Source organism: Schistocerca serialis, chromosome 5 (assembly GCF_023864345.2).
Source record: "Schistocerca serialis cubense isolate TAMUIC-IGC-003099 chromosome 5, iqSchSeri2.2, whole genome shotgun sequence".
Classification (NCBI taxonomy): Eukaryota; Metazoa; Arthropoda; class Insecta; order Orthoptera; family Acrididae; genus Schistocerca; species Schistocerca serialis.
The window spans coordinates 235,351,701-235,376,581 of record NC_064642.1 but is presented as its reverse complement, the minus strand read 5'-3'; the positions used below and the strand labels follow the sequence as shown (position 1 = coordinate 235,376,581).

At 38.4% G+C, this 24,881-nt stretch overlaps 1 protein-coding gene across 1 annotated transcript in view; it reads left to right on the top strand.

Annotated features, from left to right (window-relative positions):
* The window catches only part of LOC126480718 (uncharacterized), a 180,692-nt gene that overhangs the window by 121,896 nt on the left and 33,915 nt on the right, over positions 1-24,881 (top strand). The window contains exons 14-18 of the mRNA XM_050103973.1: positions 3,990-4,188; positions 5,024-5,178; positions 10,607-10,892; positions 18,823-18,937; positions 23,007-23,298. Of these exons, the coding sequence (XP_049959930.1) occupies positions 3,990-4,188; positions 5,024-5,178; positions 10,607-10,892; positions 18,823-18,937; positions 23,007-23,298 (1,047 nt within the window). The remainder of the gene's footprint in view (positions 1-3,989; positions 4,189-5,023; positions 5,179-10,606; positions 10,893-18,822; positions 18,938-23,006; positions 23,299-24,881) is intronic.

Below are 24,881 nucleotides of genomic sequence, written 5' to 3'. Positions count from 1 at the left end.
ATAGTTACGCCGGTCCCAAGCCCAGGGCCTCACCATACAAGAGGTGAGGAAGGAGGAGGGGGAGGAGTAACAACCTCGTTAAAAAACCAAGGTTCACCTGGCCCGGGTGATAGCACCTTGTAAGGGGTCCTTGCTAGGACTACAGTGAAGACCTCAATGGTAGTGAAGGCGGAGGGAATAGTTCTCGGTACGGCGGAACTAGCAGAAGAGGCAACCAAAGAAAAAAATCCACTTGGCGTCTGTCTTGAAACAAGCGGCTGAGTGGTCAGCGTCTGTCCACCAGTGGTGCGGCTGAAAACCATTCCTCGGAGCTAATAACCTCGAGTAGAATCCTTAGGGGACTTGTTCCCCTAACCCAACAAACAATCAACAATGGATACGCACCTTGTAAGAGATTTTACCCCAGGGAGTAACCAATCTCCAATTTCTAAGGAAATTAAAAGTAGGCATTCGGATTCTGGGGGCCTACAGCAATGTGTGAAGGATGAGTCGGAGCATCCTGAAACCTGCCTTAAGCAAGCAACAAATAAAATTAAACACAAAAATATAAACTACTTGGCAACGTTCAACGTAAACTCACTTCTAAAAACAGGAAAACTTAAAACGTTAATAAATTTTATAAAACAGAAAAATATAATGATAACTGCACTCCAAGAAACAAGGTATACTGATGAACATTCATTTGATTCAGAGGGATTCAGAATCTTCAAAGGGAAGCCAGGAAAAAGAGTTATGAAGAATGTACCCCAATTTGGAACAGGATTCATTGTAAACCAAAATATATTAAACTCGATAGTAGAATTTAAATCTGTCAATGAAAGGCTTTCAACATTAACCTACAAATCAGTAAACAAACTGTATACCATTGTAAACTCACATGCACCAACAAATGAGAAAAACAGAACACAAAAAGAACAAACAGAAATTTTTTGGCAGGAACTGTCAAACACCTTAGACCAGATTTCATCCAAAAACACAATAATATTGTTGGGAGACTTTAATGCTCAAATCGGCAAAGAACGTCATCACCAGTCCATAGTAGACAAATTCCCTGCACATAAAAGAACCAATGCAAATGGAGAAAGACTTATTAGTTTATGCAGAGAACATGACATAGTTCTAAAGTCTACATATTTCAAAAAACTTCCTAGAAAACAAACTACATGGGTATCCCCGAATCCAGTCTGTGGGGAGAAACAACTTGACCATGTTGCTATAAGCAGACTGTCTGCATCAGAGATACTCAATGTAAAAGTCGCTAAGAGTGCAAGTTTAGATTCAGATCACTATCTATCTGTCGTTAAATTCAAAATTAGACCAATATATAAAAGAAAGAGCGAATATCAACCTAAAAAGTTTGACACTCAGAAATTAACCAAGGAACACAATTTCAGGACACTTTTGGAAAAGAAAACACCTAAAACATGGGAACAACTTCAAAAAGATATAGTACAGACAGCAGAAGAAACCATTCTCCTTACCAAAAAATGGAAACATGCCTGGTGGAATGATGAGTGTGACAAACTAATCCTAACAAGACGACGAGCATGGAACATTTGGAATGCCAACAAAAATGATAAAAATAGGAACTCCCTAAAAGAAGCCCGGAAGCAAGCTTCAAAAGGCCTTAAAAAGATCCAAGTTCAATACATAAAAGACCAACTAGCATCAATAGACTCCAACTTCAAACAGAACAATGCTAGGGACTTTTACAAAACCTTCAAAAGTAACTTAAAGAAATACTCTCCTCCTAGTCTATTTTTCACGGACCCAAAAACGCAGAAAACTGCATACAATAGCATAGAGAACTGTAGAATACTTGCTGAATATTTTGAAGAACTACATAACTGTTATCCACCGAAAGAAAAATTTAATTTCAATATTGTAAACCCAACACCACCAGACTCCAAGCCGCCAACCACAGAAGAAATAAAAGAAATCATAAAACAGCTTAAAAATAATAAAGCCCCTGGAGAGGATAATATAGTTGCTGAACTATGGAAGTACTCTAGTGACAACATGATACAGTGTCTATCAGAAATACTAAAAGAAATCTGGACAACACACAGATTACCACCAGACTGGACATCTGCATTAATACATCCACTACATAAAAAAGGGAAGAAAACAGATCCTAGCAATTATAGGGGAATCTCCCCTATAGGACCTATAAGATCTTGTCTAAGGCGCTTTTAAAAAGAGCAGAAGAGATACTTAACAAACAGCTAGGAGAGTATCAGGCTGGATTTAGGAAGGGAAGGTCATGTGCAGAACAAATACTAAATTTAAAGAACATAATAGAAATGAGGAAAATCAGGAACTTAAAATATGTAATTACTTTTGTGGATTTTAAAAAAGCCTATGATTCAATTGACAAAAATACACTGCTTGATATCTGAAAAGAATTGGGACTCGATGCTAAAACAACTGCAATAATTAAAGGTACTTTGACAAATACAAAATCGAAAGTAAAATTTAGGGGAGAGCTCTCAAAATCGTTTGAAATAAAGTCAGGTGTTCGACAGGGAGATGGTCTGTCACCTCTGCTTTTCAATTGTGTCTTGAAGAAGGTAGTTCGAGAATGGAGGAAGGCCATCAATACTAAAGGGATTCAACTAGGGAGAAATCCAAACAAGATCACTGTCGACTGTTTAGCCTTCGCAGATGACATGGCATTGATTACAGATTCACTAGACAATGCCCAAGAACAAGTAAGAGAACTACAAAAACAAGCAGCCAAAGTAGGACTACAAATATCCTATGAAAAAACAAAGTTTATGACAAACATCTGTGATGCTCCTCAAAATATTGCAGTTGACAACAACACAATACACAATACACAAAGCAGATTCCTTTAAATACCTAGGAGAGCGGATTACATACAATGCCAAAGAAAAGATAGCTATAGAAACTAGAGTGCACAAAATGGAAAGAGTGTTTCGTATGACCAAAAACGTTTATAATAAAAAATCCTTGTCCTGGAACATGAAATTAAGACACTACCAAACAGTGGCCAGACCTGAAGCTCTCTATGCGGCAGAAACACTTAAACTAACAAGAAATGGGGATCTTGAGAAACTAGAGAAGGTCGAAAGAAGAATTTTAAGGAAAATACTGGGAGCTAAAAGAAACGATAATGCTGAATACAGGTTAAGACCAAACAGAGAGCTATATCTGAAAACGGAGAAACTAACTGATGTAATGAGGAAGAGGAGACTACAGTTTTTTGGACATATATTCAGAATGGATAACAACAGACTAACCAAGCAGATATTCACATTACTCAATAGCTACAAATCCAAGCCAGCATGGTTCATAGAGACTGAAAAGGACATTGAAAATGCTGGAGTTACAGTAGACACAATAGAAAACAGAACACATTTCAGAAAGGCAGTTCAAAAGGCAGAATTTCAGGAGAGAAAAAAAATAACTAGACGAAAGTGGACTCAAGAAGAAAGGGAACAACACTCTAAAAGGATGAAGGAAATTTGGAAACTGAAGAAATCTAATACAGTGAAGAGTAGCCAAAGTTGATTCATCATACCCTCCAAATGGGTTATTCGAAAGAAAAAAAAAACTTATAGTTAACCAAAAGCTTAACTGCATATTTGTCTCAGTTGGCTACTTTACAATACATCTGATCTGACACTTGGAAATTCTCTGTGTAAACCATACATGTTTTGTTTTAATTTTCAGTGTTCTCTGCCATGATGATGTAGTTTCTTTGTTGCATTCCATGTCTTTCATTACAACCATATGCATTAAACTACTGTAACATTCATAATAACATTGTGTCTTCATCACATTTTCAGCACAATTGCAACCGTGTTCTGATGAAAATAGAAGCTAACTGACAACGATGCTACTAAAAATAAAAATGCAATTTAAACATTTTGCTGACCTGACCTTTTTAAGTTTTGACTGGGAACTGCTATTATGAGTTACTTCAAAAGTCTTTTAAAATATTATTATTATTATTATTATTGTAGGTCGGAGGTATGGAAGTAGACCTGCCAAGGTTGTATCAGACAGTACAAAGTTTTGGTGGACTGAAGGAAGTGATTGAAAAGAAGAAATGGCAGCGAGTTGCTGATGGAATGAAAATACCGAAAGCAGCACAAGACAGGGTTACAAAGTTGGATGATATATATTGCAAATATCTACTTCCATATGACACATTGTCTCCAGGTATTCCTAACACATTCAAATTCCATTGCATTAGGTCACTCCGCATAGAATGCCAAATTTCATGTTTATGCAAATTGAATGCTTGCTAGTATTCTAGAGGTTGTGTTCTGTCAAATACTCAGACTCTGTGACCTTAAAATCCCACTATTCTCCATTTCGTTTGTTTGCTCAGCTGGCTTCCTCCCCATATGTTTTTAACATTTTTAATTAATTATTGCTTGGCTTTGTAGTTTTTTTCCAAATTTTTGTATTCGTCCTAAACTTCCTGCGTGTATCTGATATTATTTATGTAGAATTGTCCAAGGCAAATTTCTTTCAGTTGACTTACTTTAGTTCCATGCACCACCGTGATGTAAAAGTATAAAACAACAGTGAAACAGAATTGTTGGCTAATACTTTCTTTCGGGAGGCAGAGTGCCAAGTATTTGGCAAAAGAATCCCTTAGAAGTAGAGAAAAATATAGTTTCGCAGCCATTTTTTTTTAGATTTTCCCCAGGTATGTCAATACCAGTGAAGTTGTACATATGCTTCATATGCCACTTGCATCTGACTTGAAAACATTTCTATCTGCAACATGTATTGTATTTTTAGTCTGTCTTTGTGGATGCAACTTGCTCAGCAAAAATACATTATTTTAAAAGCTAAACTACAGCTTTCAGTTGCTTATATATATGCATCTACTGCTTAGCCCCTTCTCTTCACAATGGCTCATCGCCTTTATTCATTCCATAGTTTATCTGCTGTTTTATTAGTGTAAATTGTCTCCATAACTGAAATTATGATACCTAAGTAAGAACAGCAAGTTTTATGTAATAAAGTTGTTTTTGCTATATAGGTGAACGAGAGAAATTGTTTGAGGAAGTGGAGAAAGAATGGGCACTCCGAGAAAGTCGTTTACCTGTACCAGATAATACGTCAAGTACAGGCACGCATGAAGATGATTCGTCAGACGGAGATACAAGTGATGAAAATGAAGAATGTATTGTAAAGGTAGGTGTGTGTGTGTGTGTGTGTGTGTGTGTGTGTGTGTGTGCGTGTGTGTGTGCGTGTGTGTGTGTGTGTGTGTGTGTGTTTCCCCCCACCCACCTGTAACCTCCCCCTCACTTATCGACCTTAATGACAGTGAAAAATTAAACCGCGTGTACCTAATGGAAATTTGGGAAAAGCAATCGTCACCGAAGTTAATCTGTCGGTAAAGAGGGAGGAAAGGGTTACATCTAAATGAAAAGAAAAATGCTAATGAAACTGGTGGAAATTAATTTTGAAAAGGGGTAAAGTTAATAAAGAAAGTAAATGTGCGGCCGTTACGTTAACAATTAACTAGCGGTAATTAGATATTTGAGATTTGGGGGAAATTACGGTCGCCAGTCCTAAGGACAATTACTATAGTAACTGAAAAAGAAAGGTTATTACACATATAATTAGCACTAGAAGCGTGGCAACTGAAGGTTGACACGTGTAGTGTGAAAACCGAAAGTTTGTCAGAAGTAATAAATTTCGCTACACTCTGACTTAATTTAGCAAAAGAACTAATAAAACCGGAAAATCGAAAGTTAATTTAGTGACTGAAGTTAATAGTGAGCTTTCTTTCTGAAGCACATCGAAATTCAGTAAAATACGGTTAGTCTTGGACTACCTCAACAATCATTTCAAAAGCTACTTGAATCTACGCAATTTAGAAATAAGAGATTTAACTTTGAACTTGAGTTAAATGATTCTGAACAATTAACAATAGTAAAATTTAGTACGTACCAAGCTGAGCTGCAGTCACAGGTAAGCTAAAATACGGTAACAAAACTCGCACTCTTAATTTGTGCTTGTGTAATCTAAATATTGTAGGCAGCTATGAATACCTTAACTGAACTCTGAAATTAAGGCAGTGAAATCGAATGATGCTGGCGTTTGAATTTCAAGGACTCTCGGGTTCATTCCGGAAAAGGAAGGGACCGTGCTTGGTAATGCAATTGGGACAATGAGCAACAAAGGTTCATGCTACGTTGCTGTAATTTAGTTATGAAAATGGAACAGTTTGAAAATCTGAGGTCTGCCATACAGTTCTAAAACTTTACGTGCTTCCAGTCTTCCTTGTTGGTTGATTGAAGGTTTGAAGCCGTCGATCGAGGAGGTGGCGACAGTCACTCATTGTCGGCCGTCCCTATTGCAGAAGCTGGATGTTGGCGCGCCTTCTTCTCGACACGGTCACCAGGCGAAAAGGGCTCTTGATGTGCGCCAGCTAATGCTTCCCGTCCACGACACCGTGTCAGAAACTATCATAGCAAGTCGAGTGCAATTACATGCTGCCCAACCCCGAAAGCGCGGCAACTCGCGGGAGCGTCACACTACACACCTGCTCCACTGCACCACCCCAGCCAGACTCCCCCTCTGCCCGCACTCCACGCGACAGAGTTAACACTACCAAAGAATCTAAACACTTTGGTTCTCCACATGACCTATCGATGTATTCGTTCGATAGCATAGTTTTCCCTAGGCCAGACCCAGCGTATAAATACAAATAATATTCACAAAACAAACCAATTATAAATCGACATAAATGCATATATATACAAATAGTAAAACAATTACAATATATAAAGACACAGAAATGTCATATCTTGAGGTAACAAAACAAGGGGAAAAAATTATAGTACAATAGATGGAAATAGGAGGATATGCATTTCCAGCGTTACACACCCCCTCCCACCCTGGGCACCAACAGATTTGTCTACAATTTTTTTTCTTTGCTTCCCGATTCAAACTAAATACCTTTCTCCAATAGAGACAAAACAAAGTTTGATGCACTGCACTGCTGTTGTACAGAGTTAACATTTGAGAAAAATGTAAATAAAATATACCCACAGTTGGCATTAATGCACATGCTCATTCATTAGAAGAACCTGTAAAAGGTATTAGTCCACAAATATAGAATACTCAGGTTCTTTGTGTGCATGCTGTTAGATCAGGTGACTACAACAGAAGGAGAAGTGTTCACTTTGCCCTGTTTGCATATACTCTTCAGCAGTCACCATGAATTCAGTATCAGTATGAATTGACTATTCTGTTGTGACTACAACAGAAGGAGAAGTGTTCACTTTGCCCTGTTTGCATATACTCTTCAGCAGTCACCATGAATTCAGTATCAGTATGAATGGTGGTCAGGTGTAGAATGTTCATGAGTAATGAGGTGATGAGTTTTCTTCGTACAGCTGTGACTCCTTTTTACCTAGATAAGGCTGCTATTAATAGGGAAACAACCAGACAACAGATATTCATATGGGTTAGAGTTCACAATGACTGACCACAAGTCACTATATTAAATGTTTTTTTAGAGTGTCTTCTGTTGAATTTTTTAGACATGAATCAGTGTAGTCCCCTCACCCGAATTCCTGATGCTCTTTCACTGAAAACAGTGAGGTGTAAATGTCCACATACAATCATTTGAAAGGGGGAAACATTAAATATACAAGGTTCTGAACTTGGCCCACTCCTGTACTTCACCTGTTTAAAAGAATTACAAGAGGCATATAGGCAGTCATTTTTCCCTCGTTCTGTTTGGGAGTGGAACAGGGAGAGAAGATGCTAGTTGTGGTATGAGGTACCCTCCGCCACGCACCATATGGTGGATTGCGGAGTATGTATGTAGATGTTGAAAAATCCTTCAAAATTGGTGATCATTGATGATGACAAAAGTATAGTGATAAAGGGCTCAAATGAATCTCCACGTGTGAAATTCCCATCCATTCAGGTAGGTAATAAACTGTGATGACGAAAGCACTTGGATAATGTAACCTAAACTTAATAATTTCTCTCATTATGTTTACTTGTGGACAAGATTGCTTTCATATGTTGCATACTTTCACTCAATACTGCCACATGGCATAATTGTATAGGATGAAGCAATTCAGGTCAAAAAAGTCATTGTACAGAAGTGTGCAGCAAGAATATTACATAATGCCTGTTCCAGTGTTTTCAGTGTATAAATAGCTTATAGAGTTCTCTGAAACCAGTAAATTTACAGAAATGCTTAAAGTGAAGCAGTACATAAAAGCAGCAGATGAGTAATATAAGAGCAAAAACATTGGCAGTTTTCGAACTAGTTACCTGTATATGTAATGAAGATGTAATGTCCGCAACTATCAATGTTAGTAGATCAGCAATCTCTCTCTCTCTCTCTCTCTCTCTCTCTCTCTCTCTCGCCCCCCACCCCCCCTCATAACATGCAAATTTACATCCTTGGGCAGTCTCAATAAAGTACAAATTACAGCATTATTTGTATCCACAGATAAGTGTTTTTACAGTATTCTCCAATTGATAGTTGCTCCAGTCCTGGGTGGTACCGAATTACGTGGGGAATGCTCATCTGTGGCCAGATGGTGGGACTTTGGGAAAGTCCCACCATCCAGCCACAGAGGATCATTCCCCTCATAATTCAGAACCACCCAGGACTGGAGCAACTAAATTACATTCTCTGCCAGGGTTTCGACTACCTCTCATCATGCCCTGAAATGAGAAATGTCCTGCCCACTATCCTTCCCACCCCTCCAACAGTGGTATTCTGTTGTCCACCGAACCTAAACAATATACTCGTCCATCCCTACACAACCCCTTAATGCTCATACCCCTGTAATAGACCTAGATACAAGACTTGTCCCGTACATCCTCCCACCACCACCACCATCACCACCACCACCTATTCCAGTTCGGTCACAAACATCACCTAACCTTTCAAAGGCAGGGCTACATGTGAAACCAGTCATGTAATCTACAAGCTAAGCTGCAACCACTGTGCTGCATTCTATGTGGGCATGACAACCAACAAGCTGTCTGTCTGCATGAATGGCCACCGACAAACTGTGGCCAAGGAACAAGTGGACCACCTTGTTGCTGAGCATGCTGCCAAAAATGACATCCTTCATTCCAATGACTGCTTCACAGCCTGTGCCATATGGATCCTTTCCGCTAACACCAGCTTTTCTGGATTGTACAGGTGCTAACTTTCCCTGCAGTATATCATACGTTTCTGTAACCATCCTGGCCTCAACCTTCATTAGTCATTGTCCTTTCCCATCCAGCCCCCTTCCTTGTTCTCATTCCAGTACTACACAGTCCTCATTTCACCATCGCACCAAGTCTTTTTACTTCTCTCCTTTTCCGCTAAACCCCCGCCCGTCCCCCCTCCATCTAAACTCCCAACTGCACATAGCTGCCCTGCCCTACCCTCTCTCCGCCTCATCCGTGCACACTCCCCAGCAGCATGTCACTGTCTGCCACCCCAACCAACTACCCGTCCCCTTCCCCACCCCAGCCTCCTCCTTACCCCACCCAGTCACCATTCCCATCATGCTGCTCGCAGTGTACCTTCAATTGCCTGAGACTGTAGTCGTGTGTGTGTGTGTGTGTGTGTGTGTGTGTGTGTGTGTGATCTATTGTTGATGAAGGACTTGCTGGCCTAAAGCTTTGTTTGTGACCGTCTTTTTGTTGTGCCTACCTGCGAGTCTGCATCTCCACTGTATAGAGAGTAGCAACTTTCCTTTTCATCGTATTGTTACATTCCATCCTGGATTTTTATTTTTTGATGAAAGCCCTTTTGATATTAGTTTGAAATAGAATTTAAGAGTTAAGCTATGATGCTAATCTCCTTAATACTTGTAGATAGGAATTTTTTTTTCCATTAAGGAGACATAGTCAACCTGATGCTTCCATGGAAGTCAGTTACCTAAGTACATACTCAAAAATTTACTTGCTGAACAGGTTTTTTTTTTTTTTTTACAAAATCTGATCATTTACCATCTTTTGTCTATTTGGACGACTATGTTTAAAGTGAATAATATTTGTTTTTTGTATGTTAAACTTTTAAGTTACCACTTTAAGGGAGCTGTTTCATATTCAATAAATTTTGTAATCTCTTCAGTATGATTGGGTTAGATGCCTGCGCAGTAGACACAGGGTGTGTCATGGCGTATGTAGTGATCAGGTGCTTACTGTCTAGAGCACCTAGGGAATGCATTTACATGCCATATGACTAGAATCTGAAATGGAGCCCCAAAGGGACACCAACATGTATATTTCATATTCTAAGATATCTCCTGTCAAGTTTTTCTCCATTGTCATACATAATTTTGTACGCTGTTGTCTGCCTTCTTAACATGTTTTTGGTAATTGCAAAGTAGTCTGCAATTGTGCTTTCTATGTGTTTGTATATAACTTACTCATTTTGTATGCTGGATGGTTTGGATTTACAAAACACAATTTGTGAATGAATGAATCAGTCGTTCATGCCAACTCAAACACACAACTTCATAGTTGTAAGTGAAATTTTCTAAAGTGTGAAATTACAATAATGCAGTATCTTTAATTTTTGATTTTTTTGGTAGTATTCATTTTATCGTCTTCTGATGAAATTATTATATTCCATTTACAGGGTCGAAGCATGGCTCTCAGTGCATTTTACCGGATTGCAAGGAATACTATGGCCATGTGGTTTAAGCAGCCAGAACCCCTTGCATCTGAAGTGGAGCAGGAATTCTGGAAGCATGTGGTGTCCCGGCAGGCACATGTCTGCGTCCATTCTGGTTCTATTGATTCCAGTGGCTGGGGCTATGGGTTTCCTGTATCAAAGAATAGCCCATTTGCAAAGCACCCATGGAATCTGAAAGTTCTCACGAACAATAGTGGTTCTGTTCTACGTTCTCTTGGTCCAGTGATGGGTGAGTAGTACTTCTAATGCAGTAAGGTAGTAACATATTTAGATGGTAAGGATGTATTCAGTTGAAAATTAATGAATGGTGTGTTTTGTCTTGCTGATGAAAAGCTATTTTATTTTTAAAAAGTCATGATTAGCCACTAACAGTTGCTGAACAAGTTTTTCTTTTTTATACAACCTGTTTTGGTCTACAGATCATCATCAGATAGCCTGTATAACAATGGAAGAACACATGAAATACATTACAAATTGAACTTTCTGTATATCACTAACTGCCATATATTTAAGAAAAACTTGCATAATGTAATGTTATGTACACACACAAAATCTTTACAAGCGCTTACAAGGTGCTATGAAATCAATGGGTTCAAATAATATAAAATCCTTAACTCGTCACTGGAAATAAAAGTGCAACACATAAAGTAATGTAACGGAATGTGTCAATACATATCACGAAATACTTAGATACATTGCATACATACAGTTTTATCTGTTATCAAACTGTAATATAAATTTTGTTGTTAGCAATGAAATTCCACCAGACACTGCTTTCCTTCAGGTTTTATTAATAATCAACGTACAACATTACGAGAGGGAGCACTCAACATACTGCCAACTCCACAGCTTATTACAGTTTACAAGTCAAACCAAAGATGACCCAGGTGTCTACATACATCGATAGCTACACATAATCACAATTTTAAAGCACAGCATGGAAAAAGTTTGTTTTTCAACATTTTTCATGAAAAATGTAACTTTTTGCACATTATGTCAACTTACTGGCCAACACAAAAAAATTGAGGCATGTAGGTAAACTCATTAGTGAGTAGTAGGTATCTGAAAACAGGGAAATTGGCACCTGAATAATGACCAGGTACATGCCCTAGAGTCTTCAGAATTTATCAAAAATGATTAGAGTTAAGACAATGCTAGGGGCAGTTTTAGTATCAAGACATGTAGGTATCCATGTACCAAATATGACTAAATTCTAAAATATTCACCTTAGGACCCACCAAAATATCTGTGTTTTTACACGGAATGACCCATATGATTCCAGTGACTGTTACCCATTTCGTAATGATTGACCCCTGACTTGGAGCTCATATTGTGATTACATCACACAGTGAACATTGACGTGTTGTACTTTGCCAGAATAGTCTTTAAGTGTCTGCCTTTACTTGATTTGTGAATATTAGAGTTTAATTGGAATGAGGACAGCATATGTGGTAATATTTAAGAGGAAGCATGCTTTTTTGAACATTTTCCCCTGAGTGTCAACCTTAAGGGGTCATAGAAGCCAGACCATGATTAGGAGAATAATTTCCTTTGCACACTTTATAGCTACAAGCTTTTTCTATTTGCAGGCAGATGTTTGCTGTTTTCAGAGCAGACATTTCATCACTATAGCATCAAATGTGAGATGCTGTGATTGCACTTACCATTGTAGCTATAACAGCAAAGAGAGCATGGGCACAAAGCTTGAACTTTTGTTAATTACATCGTATGTCATGCTCCCTGTTAGGGATGCCAGTTATCTCTGAAACAACCAGTTTTCAGTCCCCCCTCCCACCATTTTTTTCTGTATCCACTTTAACTTAGCTGTTAAAATTGTTCAAAATAACTGGTACCTAAAATAAACAATTTGTGTTTTTTTATTGCTGTTATTTCCAGTAATAAATATAGACATCGACGAAGATTGAAAAATTCTAAGACTTTCTCAGACTTTTGCATTATAGATTTCAAGATATGTGTAACCAAAATATCAAATAAAATAGGCAAATAAGAGAAAACTTAGTCCATTCACCACTCACTGCTTTTCTTGAAAAGTGATTGAGAGATTGAATATACAAAAAACACCAATATTCTCCCACTTATTTTAATGTTTGAAACTGCTCAAAAATCATGTTGTAGTCGAGGATCTTAGTAGTACCTGGAAACCACAAATAGCCAGTGCTAAAGGGTGAAGGCTGAAGTTTGATATCTCAATTTTTCATGTTAAGTTGTCCATTTCCAAGGGCAGCAAGCAGATAAAGGCATATTACATAGACACAGGCAGCAGATCAGCTATTTTCTATTTGTATTATGAGCTGTGGGATTGTTAAATTTTTAATTTATTACTGTTGCCATAATTTCCATGCTGAAATTTCCTGGCAAATTAAAACTGTGTGTCAGGCCAAGGCTTGAACTCGGGTCCTTTAACTTTCACAGGCAAGTGCTCTGCCAACTGGACTACTAAAACGTGACTCACGAACCATCCTCACAGCTGTACTTCTGCCATTTCCTCATCTCCTACCTTCCAAACTTCACAGAATCTTCACTCATATCAGTAAAGTCTTCCACTTCAGTCTTGAACTTTTCCAATATGCCTGCTGCTGCTGGAAACTGCTTTTCCACATATAAGTTATGAATTTTCTTTCTTATGGCTCTGTGTTTAAACTTGCTGAATGCAAACTTTATTCGCCCACCAGAACTCTCTCTCTCTCTCTCTATCTCTCTCTCTCTCTCTCTCTCTCTCTCTCTTTAAATACAAGGCATAACCATTTTTTTGTTTTGCTTTTAATTGCTATTATTTCCAGTAATAAACATAGGCATTGAACGAAGATTGAAAGACTCTGAGACCTCCTCAGGCTTTTACATTATACATTGCAAGATACATAGAATCAAAATATCAAATGACGTAGTCAAGTAAGAGAAAACTTAGTCCGTCCACCACTCACTGCTTCTCTAGAAAAGTGATTGAGAGATCGAATACTACAAAAATCACAAGTATTATCCTATTGATTTTAACACTGCTCAAAAATCATGTTGTAGTTGAAAATCTTAGCAGTACCTATTCTCTCTATACTCTCGAAATTCGCTTCCTTGTAATTTCCTTACTATTGAGGCATTCTTCTCTTTTCTGTACTGACTGAGATACAGAATTCCTTGATCTGTTCTTTTTCATCCTCAAAGTAAGCACAGGCACAAAATACCATTGACTTTTCACAATTTGTTAACTGATGCACAATTTCACACAAGTACAAGGCAAGTAATTATATCATGAAGGCCGTCTCATATGAGTACACGACAACAAATGACAACAAGATTGTTTCATATCTGTCAGGAAGCCCCAATGTAGATACTGCAACAATGAACACTGAAATGGAAAAAAGGTCCAGTAACATAGCATCTGCGAGCCCAGAATGAAAAAACTAATGATTTAAACATGCCCATAAAAACACAATAGCTGTGAAAGGTAATGACAGAGCTTCCATTTATACTTCTCATCTTGCTCAAATGTGTTGCCATAGGGGAAACTATGTAAATCTATCCACCTTTAAGAGGGGTGCTTGAAAAGTTCATGCAAAAATAAAAACTACTTACATGTTTGGGGTAAACCTTTTTTATTTCTCAACATAGTCTCCTTTTAGACTTATACACTTCATCCAACATTGTTCTAATTTGTTGATCCCTTCCGAATAATAGAAATTGTCCAAGTCTGCAAAACAGCTATTGGTTGCTGCAATCACCTCCTCGTTTGAATAAAATCTTTGTCCCACCCGCCATTTCTTCAATTTGGGGAACAAATAGTAGTCCGAGGGAGCCACGTCTGGAGAATAGGGTGGATGTGAAATGAGTTGGAATCCTATTTCCATTAATTTTGCGACCACAACTGCTGAAGTGTGTGCTGGTGCATTGTCGTGATGGAAAAGGAGTTCTTTGCAGTCCAATCACTGGCGTTTTTCTTGCAGCTCTGTTTTCAAATGGTCCAATAATGATGAATAATATGCACCTGTAATAGTTTTACCCTTTTCCAGATAGTCAATGAGGATTATTCCTTGTGAATACCAAAGGACAGTCGCCATAACCTTTCCGGCCGAAGGAGTGGTCTTCGGCTTTTTTTGTGCAGATTCTCCCTTGGTAACCCATTGTTTAGATTGTTGTTTGGTCTCAGAAGTATAGTAATGTATCCATGTTTCATCCACAGTGATGAAGTGATGCTTAAAGTCCTGCGGATTCTTCCTGAACAGCTGCAAACCATCCTTGCAACACTTCACACAATTCTGTTTTTGGTCAAGCATGAGCAATCGCAGAACCCATCTTGTGGATAGCTTTCTCATGTCCAAATGTTTATGCAAAATATTATGTACCCGTTCATTCGAGATGCCCACAGCACTATCAATCTCACGCACCTTAACTCTTCTGTCATCCATCACCATATCATGTTATCAATGATTTCTGGAGTCGTAACCTCCACAGGGTGCCCAGAATGTTCACCATCACTTGTGCCCATATGGCTACTCTGAAAATTTTGAAACCACTTATAAACTGTTCTAATTGAAGGTGCAGAGACACCGTAATGTTTATCAAGCTTCTCTTTAGTCTCCCGAGACATTTTGCCTTTCGTAAAGTAATGTTTAATCACCACACAAAATTCTTTCCGTCCATTTTTTGACAATCACTCAACTTCCTTGATTCACACGAATGCCAAACACAAAGAAATAGACCAATATGGCTGAAACTCAGTGTCCGTTCTTTCCAAAGATGCTACTAACTAAACATGACCTCGACATGCGCCAGTGGTGCCATCTCTCGGGCTTTGCACAAACTTTTCAAACGCCCCTCGTATTAAGACAGAATCACTATTCAGAAAACAACAAAAACTGCCTTCAAGTAGACAATGGTTTCTCTTTATACTGTTAACATAATTGTGACCTGGCTTCTGTGTCTCTCCAAGGTTGACACTCGCCAAAACATGCACAAAAGAGCTTTCTTGTAAATATTACTGCAGATGTCACCCCTTTTCAACTAAAAAGTGATATTAGTACACCAGATAAAAGTAAACATTGCTGCAATTCCAACGAGATAAAGCACATAAATTTTCATCAGGTAGCCAGATAAGAAGCTCAAAACGAAGGAGTCAAATGTTATGAAATAGGTAGTAGTATATTTATGATTATTCAAGTTCGGTATCATAAAACTACATTTTATTTCTTGCTTACGACTGGATTGTCATGAGTACTTTAATCAGAGAAATACAATGAAGTTATTATGGATATAACCGAAACAAAGTGAGAAAATAACGTGTTGTTTGAATTTACCAATTTATTATAGTTAGTTGTGATTATGAATTGTATCATTGCTAGAATTTGTTGCTTAGTTATTCTGATTGGTATTAGGTTATTAGGTTTAGTTATTCTGATAGGTTTTAACTGATTGTAAAACAAGATTTTTTCCCCATCAAAAACTACAGGGTCATATTACATTCACATATTAAACAATTGCTGCTGCGTTCAACTTTTTTATGTTCTTTAAAAGATTAATATAGGGGTCATGTTACATTTAAAGATGAATGTTTGGAAGTTGAGATCATATGCAGTTATATTTTGAAGATGTCCGAAAGAGAATGTTGAGATCAGCTTGGCTAAGGACTAGGACAAATGTGGGGAGGAGAATGGTAAGTGGGCAGCACAATTCGTAGTGCTGCCAACAGTGAATGTTTGATGAAAGCAAGAGACAAAGGAGTATTCTCAAATTCTAATGTCAATATGAAAGAGAAATTCACTGTGTATCTGGGGAAAACAGTTGAGTTCTCTGGTCCCACGCAAATCACAACCTTAGAAATTGCAGCATATAAGAAACAGCCAAATATTTATGACATCCAAGATTATAAGCTTGCTCTCGTAACCCCCATCCTCTGGCATGGGCTAACTTACGGTTAACACACTGCAGAAATACAAGGCCTCCTTTTCTCACCTCTCATTTGTTAGGTGTCACTATCATCCAAGATAATGACACCAGAGATGATAATGATGGTGGTGGTGTTGGTGGTGATTAAAAATAATGATACCACACACGATTGCCTTAGATAGAAAGCTAAAAAGGAATAGACGAGAGTAGTTTAACAATTTAAGTAAATCTGCTTATGATACACTGCATTTCATTTTAGTCAAGGAGTACGTTGTAACATCATACTTCATTGAATAGCGAACGTATGACCCAATTTTCTGTCTGCCCATCTGTTTGCAACAGATCAATAAAATTTGGAAAACACCACCAAAAATGTGAATCTTCAGGTTTTGGCGGCGCAAAGACTGTTCCATTAAGTTTCGGGTGTGCAGCCGCAAGAAATCTCCTTCTTCTTCTAATATTTCGGCTGTGTAACGTTCAGCCATCTTCGGCACAGAGAGGATGGCACTTTGGGACATGTAGGAAGCCGACGCCCACCGATCTGTATTTACGTGCAAATAGCTGCCACCATCCTGCCCAGACAATGAGTGTTCTCCGAACTTTGACTCACAGATCGCATATTGTTTCTGACAAAAGCAGACTGCATCATCCTTTTGGGACTCGATAGTGAAGGAGGCAATTGAAATTCACTTGACGACGAATTTAATTAATAGAGATAGTGGTTTCAATCTTGATAAATCCTGGAATCCGGCACTTGCCTTAATAAACTTGCAAAGACGTTGTCACAGTGCAGCTCACAATGATATATCGATATGCCAACACAGATCAACTGCGGAGTCATAGATACAACTCGCGCATTATGCACGTCTCTGCCGCCCAACGTCTCTGGTGCATTTGCATCTGTGGCCGCACGCCCGGTAAAACAGTATAAAGGGACGAAGCGAGCACTGGAGCGGCAGTCTTGCGACTCACTCTGAAGATGGCTGAACGTTACACAGCCGAAATATTAGAAGAAGAAGGAGATTTCTTGCGGCTGCACACCTGAAACTTAATGGAACACCATCAAAAATCTTCATCTACTGAAAATTAGGCTATCATTTTCTGAGTTAACATGTTCACTTTGTGAATGAATCAAAATCATACTTTTATAATGGCAACGGAAAGTCTTGACAAAACATATTTCTGTTTATTTATTTATTTTATTTAGTGAAGGTAACAACACACTGAAAAGTACAGGCATTGAATCATTGACAGGGACGAAACAAGACAAAAAATTTCGCTAGCTTTCGGACAAATTCTTTTTTGAGATGGATTACACACACACATACACACACACACACACACACACACACACACACACACACACACACACACCAAAAGAGAGAGGATAGAATCAAAGAAAGATATCTGAATAGAGAGGGAGAAGGAAGGATACCAAAGTATGTTTTATAATCTATGTTTTCTATAGTATAAGAGATTTTATAAGGCCAAGAAAGTTTTATCAGCTAAGCATAGAATAATATAAGATATTTTGGAAGACAATGAAAATGTTTGTGCAAAAACACTCATTTGCCAAGGCTTACTCAGTAGATCAGCAGCCAGATAATAGTTTGTACCATTCACATCCCATCTGGCATCCAGCCTGTATCCAGAATTTGTCAGTACCACAATCACTAAGAATTCTAGGAGCATTTATTTGCAAAGTCCTTGTAGCACAGTTGTTGTTGTAAATGAGTCCTTCCAGCGAGTACTGAAGGGCATTGGCTTTCTGAAGTATGCTGACCAGAAGTGACCGTAGATGCCTTTAGTGCAATGCCTGACCACTGGACACTTCGTGCCCACAATACCCACTACGGCCTTCAGACATAGACACATGCCCAGAGCAAGATGAGCTGCTCCCTAGTGTGTTAAACACACCTTTAGCTGCATGATCATTTCTCAAAGTTCTGTACTGATATTACTTTTAGAAAGTAACTTAACATTCTCTCCCCCCAAGTGTGGTAATCCAGTAAGGTATACTGGAGCTTCCCGTCGGTGTTAGAAAAATGTGCACCTAATAGCTAACAGCTAATTTTTATTTTCAAATATTATTTTTGTAGAACATTTGAGACAAGATATTCTATATTTCGGGCAGAAGTTCAATGTGAGACCAAGACAAATGGCAAAGTTCAATAAAAAATAAAAATTAAAGTGTCAGGTTAATTAGGACACCACTTTAAATACTGATTACAGTAAGCCATACTAAGCTCAATTTTTTTTTTCAGGCGTGACAGTGCCAACCCTCCATGTGGGAATGTTATTCGCAACATGCTGTTGGTACAGAGATCCTCATGGTCTCCCTTGGATTGAATACCTTCACACAGGCGCAAGCAAGATTTGGTAAATTAATGATTCTTACAAATTAAGTTGTGTATCATTTTGTGTTTGTAGTGAAAACTGCTTCGGGTGGTTTCTCAGTTAAAGAAATCGTGTGCTTACAGCTTTGTACTTCACCATATAAACATAAAATTTGGCAAGCTTTTAGATTACTGAAGGAAATATGTTATTTACAAACAAATAGATATATTAAACAATCATAATGTTTAGTTAGTTATGAGAACTGTGAATTGCCTAATTTTTTAATCATTAATATGGCTGTTATTATTTTTTAATCACTAGTATGACTACTATATGTGTGGTGTCTGATCTTTTGGACATGGAAGAAAGAAGAGAGACCACACATATAATTATAATAATTATAATATAAATGCCTTGATGGCATTACATGATACCTTAAGCGAATGCACCCAGGTCCGACCTCTTGTAGGAATCATGCTAAGTGCTGCGAGCAATGAGGATTGTGGACAGTGGATCACTAAGGAAATAGTGTATGAGGGTTTGGGAATTTGGTTTGGATGGGAAGTGTGCTCAGATAGCCAAACAGTTAAGGCGACCACGGGTCCATACAAGCAGAGCGAAGTAAAGGCGAATGGATGAATGCCAATCGCTGTCTGATTATGTGGTTCATTTGGTTTGCGAAAGATCAATGTTGTTATAATTACTAGTGAAATCTATAGATTCAGACTACCAGAGTGGAAATAAATGACTAACAGGTATAACAGGCGAGAAAAATTATGTATTATCTTCTCGATGTATCCAAGAAAATGAAATTTTGCCAGAAAATTTTTGGCCAGATCGCTACACTAGTAAGGACCACTGTGTGCAGGACCTGTGAGGATGGGTTGTGAGTCATGCTTGGGTAGCTCAGATGGTAGAGCACTTGCCCACGAAAGGCAAAGGTCCTGAGTTCGAGCCTTGGTCTGGGACACAGTTTTAATCTGCCAGGAAGTTTCATATCAGCGCACACTCCGCTGCAGAGTGAAAATCTCATTCTAGTAAGGACCAGTTGTACAGTCCCCAGCTAGCAACTGCTTAAGTTCTATTCTGGAAGTAATGCGGAAAACGTGTTGTATGAACATGTAACAACGCATAAACGGAGAATAATCGCGGGTTAATTAAACTGCTGATTCTGGCAGCGTTAGTGAAGGTAATCGGCGAACAAATTTTGACAATGGCAGGAATATCTACAGAATTGGTGATGACAAGATTGTTTGTTAGAACGAGGAAGGAGAAGAAACGAAGGTATCACACAAATTATGGAAGAATAAGATGATTCCAAATTTATATAAAAATACTACTTTTCGATCTCATGCTTGAGAAACTGGTGTGTATGAATGAAATGTGAAACTATTTCCTAACATGCAGCTTTTTTGTTGTAGTAGGCCTAATAGGCATTTGATATTGGTACTTCATGAACTTCGTGTTATAAAAATGACCATTTGCGCCAAAACAGTCTTGTTTATTTGGTGTGTGTTAAAAAATTGCTGCAGTATTAGAAAGGCCTATTTTGTTTTATCTAGCAGGCAGTGACGAAATAGATGTAATCAGATCGAGGAACCACACCGTTCTTGGGTATTATTTGTATTAACAGCTTTTTCAGTATTAGATAACGACATTTCGATTTTTCATGTAGCAAAACGTTTGATGAACTTTGATGAGGTAATAGATTCTTTCGCAGAAAGGAAAGCACATCATGTAAAGCTGTAGCAAGATTAGAGAGGAAAAAATGCTAGGAGCTAAGGATTGAAGAAATGTGTACTTTCTTTACTTTCTTGCTTGTCTCTTGTCTGAGTTCTTGCTATCCCAATTACAAATAATCCCATCTGCTATTAATTGCAAGATTTTTTTTAAAGAGGGGCAGGTTGTCAAACCAGTCAACTGGAAGCAGGAGAGGCACCACAGGACATTTCAATTCCCACTGTCCTGAATATAGTCTGATGGCATCCATTACAAAATATACTTGTTTCAATTCTGCAGAGTAAAATACAGCAATGTGCGATAGAACAATGCTGTATGAAGAGGCGTGGCACTGCACTTCGGCACACTTAAGAGCAAATAACATTCTTACATTTCCTCGAACACGTACGTTTTATGTTTCAGACTTTTCATAAAGATGTGCGCTACGATGTGAACATATTTTTGAAAATTTGATTTTCTTGTAGTACTGACCCAATTCGCAAATATCGGTAGATCCCGGGCTGATATGCAGAGCAGTCTGAGTTATAGTGGATAGTCTCCATGTGACCTGTGTTTACATTTAGTGATTTTGCTTGTTTCCCCTTCATTTATTCTCACGTCAAATGAAAACAAAACTGATATCTGAGGCCGGGAGCTATCAATTTAATTGAAATACATTCACATAATTACGGAAGGCTAAAATATGTTATTAGTTTCAGATTTTATTTTATTTCCACCTTTCTGACAGTCAAGCATTAATCGCCTTGCAGAACAATGAAGTTATTTTTGTGTGTTTGCTAAAGAAATTTGACTTTTATTAACCTTTTCCCCAGAGGCAGTCAATGTATTTGAAAGAAATGTTTAATTCCACTGGCTGGTTTCAACTGTTCACTGCATTTCAAGTGCACATTTTCATCTTCTAGCACATACGGCATTATGTGATAATAAAGAACCAAACATGATATAATACAGTACTGGTGCTCCAAGAAAATTTACACCCCGAAAACCACACTGAAAAGCTTAATATCAGGTCGAAGTCTACTTCATTGGGAATCTGGACATACAAAGGTGCACTTTGAGTATGCACTTTAAATGTGCACATTTTAGTAAGGGTCATGAAATTACGGCGCTCTTGGAGTATCCTCTGATGTCTTGTTTCTTTTATGACATAATGTATGATCTTTAATGTTTTACATGTACGTACATACGGGCTTTCTAAGTCATGATAGCTGCGCAAGCATGATGTTGCCTGTTACCTGTGCTCTCTGGCAGCTGCTGAAATGAACCTATTTCTAATAAGTTGCGGGAAAATATTGCGAATGGTGGTTTGAAAAGTGTTACTTTCAAAGTAAGTATCCTTTTACGTAAGTTGAACTATGTGCGAGAATGTACCATGAATTTCTTAAATCACAGAGCGTTTGATTCTCATTTAAAAATCAACTCTTTGATGATGAGCCATTTAGAAGAATGTCAAACCCTGAAGATCAGACATTTATGTCATTATTAAAAATTTTACTGCCACATTTGTGTGATATATCTTAAAGTGTAACATGGGCAAAAAAAAAATCAACATTATATGTGAAAGCTTAGCTTCTCTTGCAGCTTATTAACCATAGAGACCAATATTATATGTGTAGCAACATTATGTATATTAATTTAAACTATTAACTTTCCCTGTTTGTGTGTTCGTGTTATGTAACAGTGATGTTGCTGTTGGCTGACTACATCACGTGTCCTATGCTCTGAATATCCACTGTCATTGACTGTCAAGATCACTTGACATGAGCTATGACTGGCTTACAAAAGTGCATTAATTTCAATGATTCAGAAAGCAATATGCGGTGTTTGTTGGAATCCCAATGTATACTTTCATAATATGAAAATACGCAGTGTACAGGTTGGTGCACATCAAAGATATTTCCAAAACGTGTCTTTTTCCCTGAGTTTCATTTTCTAAAGTACCAGGAAATTCTACACTCTTGTATAAAACCTTAACCATTCAAAGGGTTGATAAGTTTTGCAGTTCCGCAGGAAAATATACTGTCACTTAACACGGAAAAAGTGTGTTTCACCCGGGAGAAAGTGTATTTTTAACCGGGAAATCTGGGAAAAATCAAGGAATTTTTTTTCCTTGTTCGCATATACACTCTGAATTAATATTGGTAGACTATCTACCCTCTGCCACATTCCATACAGATGAAGATGTAGATCAGTAGTTAAGTACACAAGAGTTTATTGCCGGTGCACCACAACTAGAAGTGTTGCATTGCAGGTAAAAGTTTACAGGTTGTATATTGTACTACAATTAGGTAACTTTGAAGGACATACGTCTATAATTTTTTCCGTTTCTGTTGTTCAGACAATTTACACTGAAGCTCAACTTTTCTTGCAGGTATGGCATACCCGACACCTACAGTACAGCATTCAGGAACGCTCTCGGGAAACTGGTGCCACGTTATTGCCGCAATCGCACCATCTGGTTGCCTTCTGACACTGCCATGGTGCCGCCCCCAATGCTCGTGCAACACGGTGTCTCTCTCTGCCATACTGTCCAAGAGCCAGGCCAGTTCATCATTGTCTTCCCACGAGCCTTCACTTCAAGCATTTGCACAGGATACCTGGTTTCTGAGAGTGTCTATTTTGCTCAGCCACATTGGCTTGACACTGCTGAGCAGGTTTTTAAGGTAAGTATGTTTTTCCTTTTTAGGTAGTACTTTTGAGAGAGAACAAAATGTAAAAGTAAGTTTTATAAATAGGTGGAGAGGTGACATGTAAAAATAATTGAAAACAAGTGACAAACATTGAACGCATGATATACTATCTAGGGGGAGGGGATTAATTTCTTGGATGTAGGTCACCTATAGCACTTCCAGGGATGGGAGTGGTGGTAGGAGAAGGAAGGGCTGACATGTAAGCATACATCTGGAACACATGTGTAATTCAAACCAAACTTCATACACATTGATGGGGAAAAAAGGTTGGTAGGCATGTTTCTACACCTGAAGGTTGATGTTTATTCAAATATCGCACCAGTCTCCTATAAGAGTGGCGCTAGTAGCACCATTACGAGGATGCAAATCAGGTTTTCTTTTAATACATGCTGTAACAGAATGAGAATGAACGTTTTAAGTTGATGTTAGTCAAGAGTGCCTTTAAGACAACGAAGAAGTCATTATCAACCACCAGTGAGTTGAATGAGGTTGTTTAATAGTCCTACAAGGAGCTGGAGGTTCCTTTTGTGATACTGCAGAAAGACTCTGCAGGAATGTAGTCGTCGTACATGATGACATACAGTGGGGGTCACGAGAATGTACGGTTGCAAGAAAATTGGGCTCCAGACAGCCATGTGGCACTACTGACAAGGGAACCTCTCCATCGCACCCCCCTCAGATTTAGTTGTAAGTTGGCACAGTGGATAGGCCTTGAAAAACTGAACACAGATCAATCGAGAAAACAGGAAGAAGTTGTGTGGAACTATGAAAAAATAAGCAAAATATACAAACTGAGTAGTCCATGTGCATGATAGGCAACATCAAGGACGATGTGAGCTCAGGAGCGCCGTGGTCCCGTGGTTAGCGTGAGCAGCTGCGGAACGAGAGGTACTTGGTTCAAGTCTTGCCTCGAGTGAAAAGTTTAATTTTTTATTTTCAGTTTATGTGACAAACTCTTATGTTTTCATCACTTTTTGGGAGTGATTATCACATCCACAAGAAAACCTAAATCGGGCAAGGTAGAAGGATCTTTTTACCCATTCGCCAAGTGTACACGTTAGGTGGGTCGACAACATATTCCTGTCATGTGACGCACATGCCGTCACCAGTGTCGTATAGAATATATCAGACGCGTTTTCCTGTGGAGGAATCGGTTGACCTATGACCTTGCGATCAAATGTTTTCGGTTCCCATTGGAGAGGCACGTCCTTTCGTCTACTAATCGCAAGGTTTTGCGTTGCGGTCCCAAAACACAGACACTGAAGTTATTATAGTGAACAGAGATATCAATGAACGAACGGACAGATCATAACTTTGCGAAAATAAAAAAAGTAAACTTTTCACTCGAGGGAAGACTTGAACCAAGGACCTCTCGTTCCTCAGCCACTCACGCTAACCATGGGACCACGGCGCTCCTGAGCCCACACTCTCCTTGATGTTGCCTATCTTGCACATGGACTACTCAGTTTGTATATTTTGCTTATTTTTTCATAGTTCCACAAAACTTCTTCCTGTTTTCTCGATTGATCTGTGTTCAGTTTTTCAAGGCCTATCCA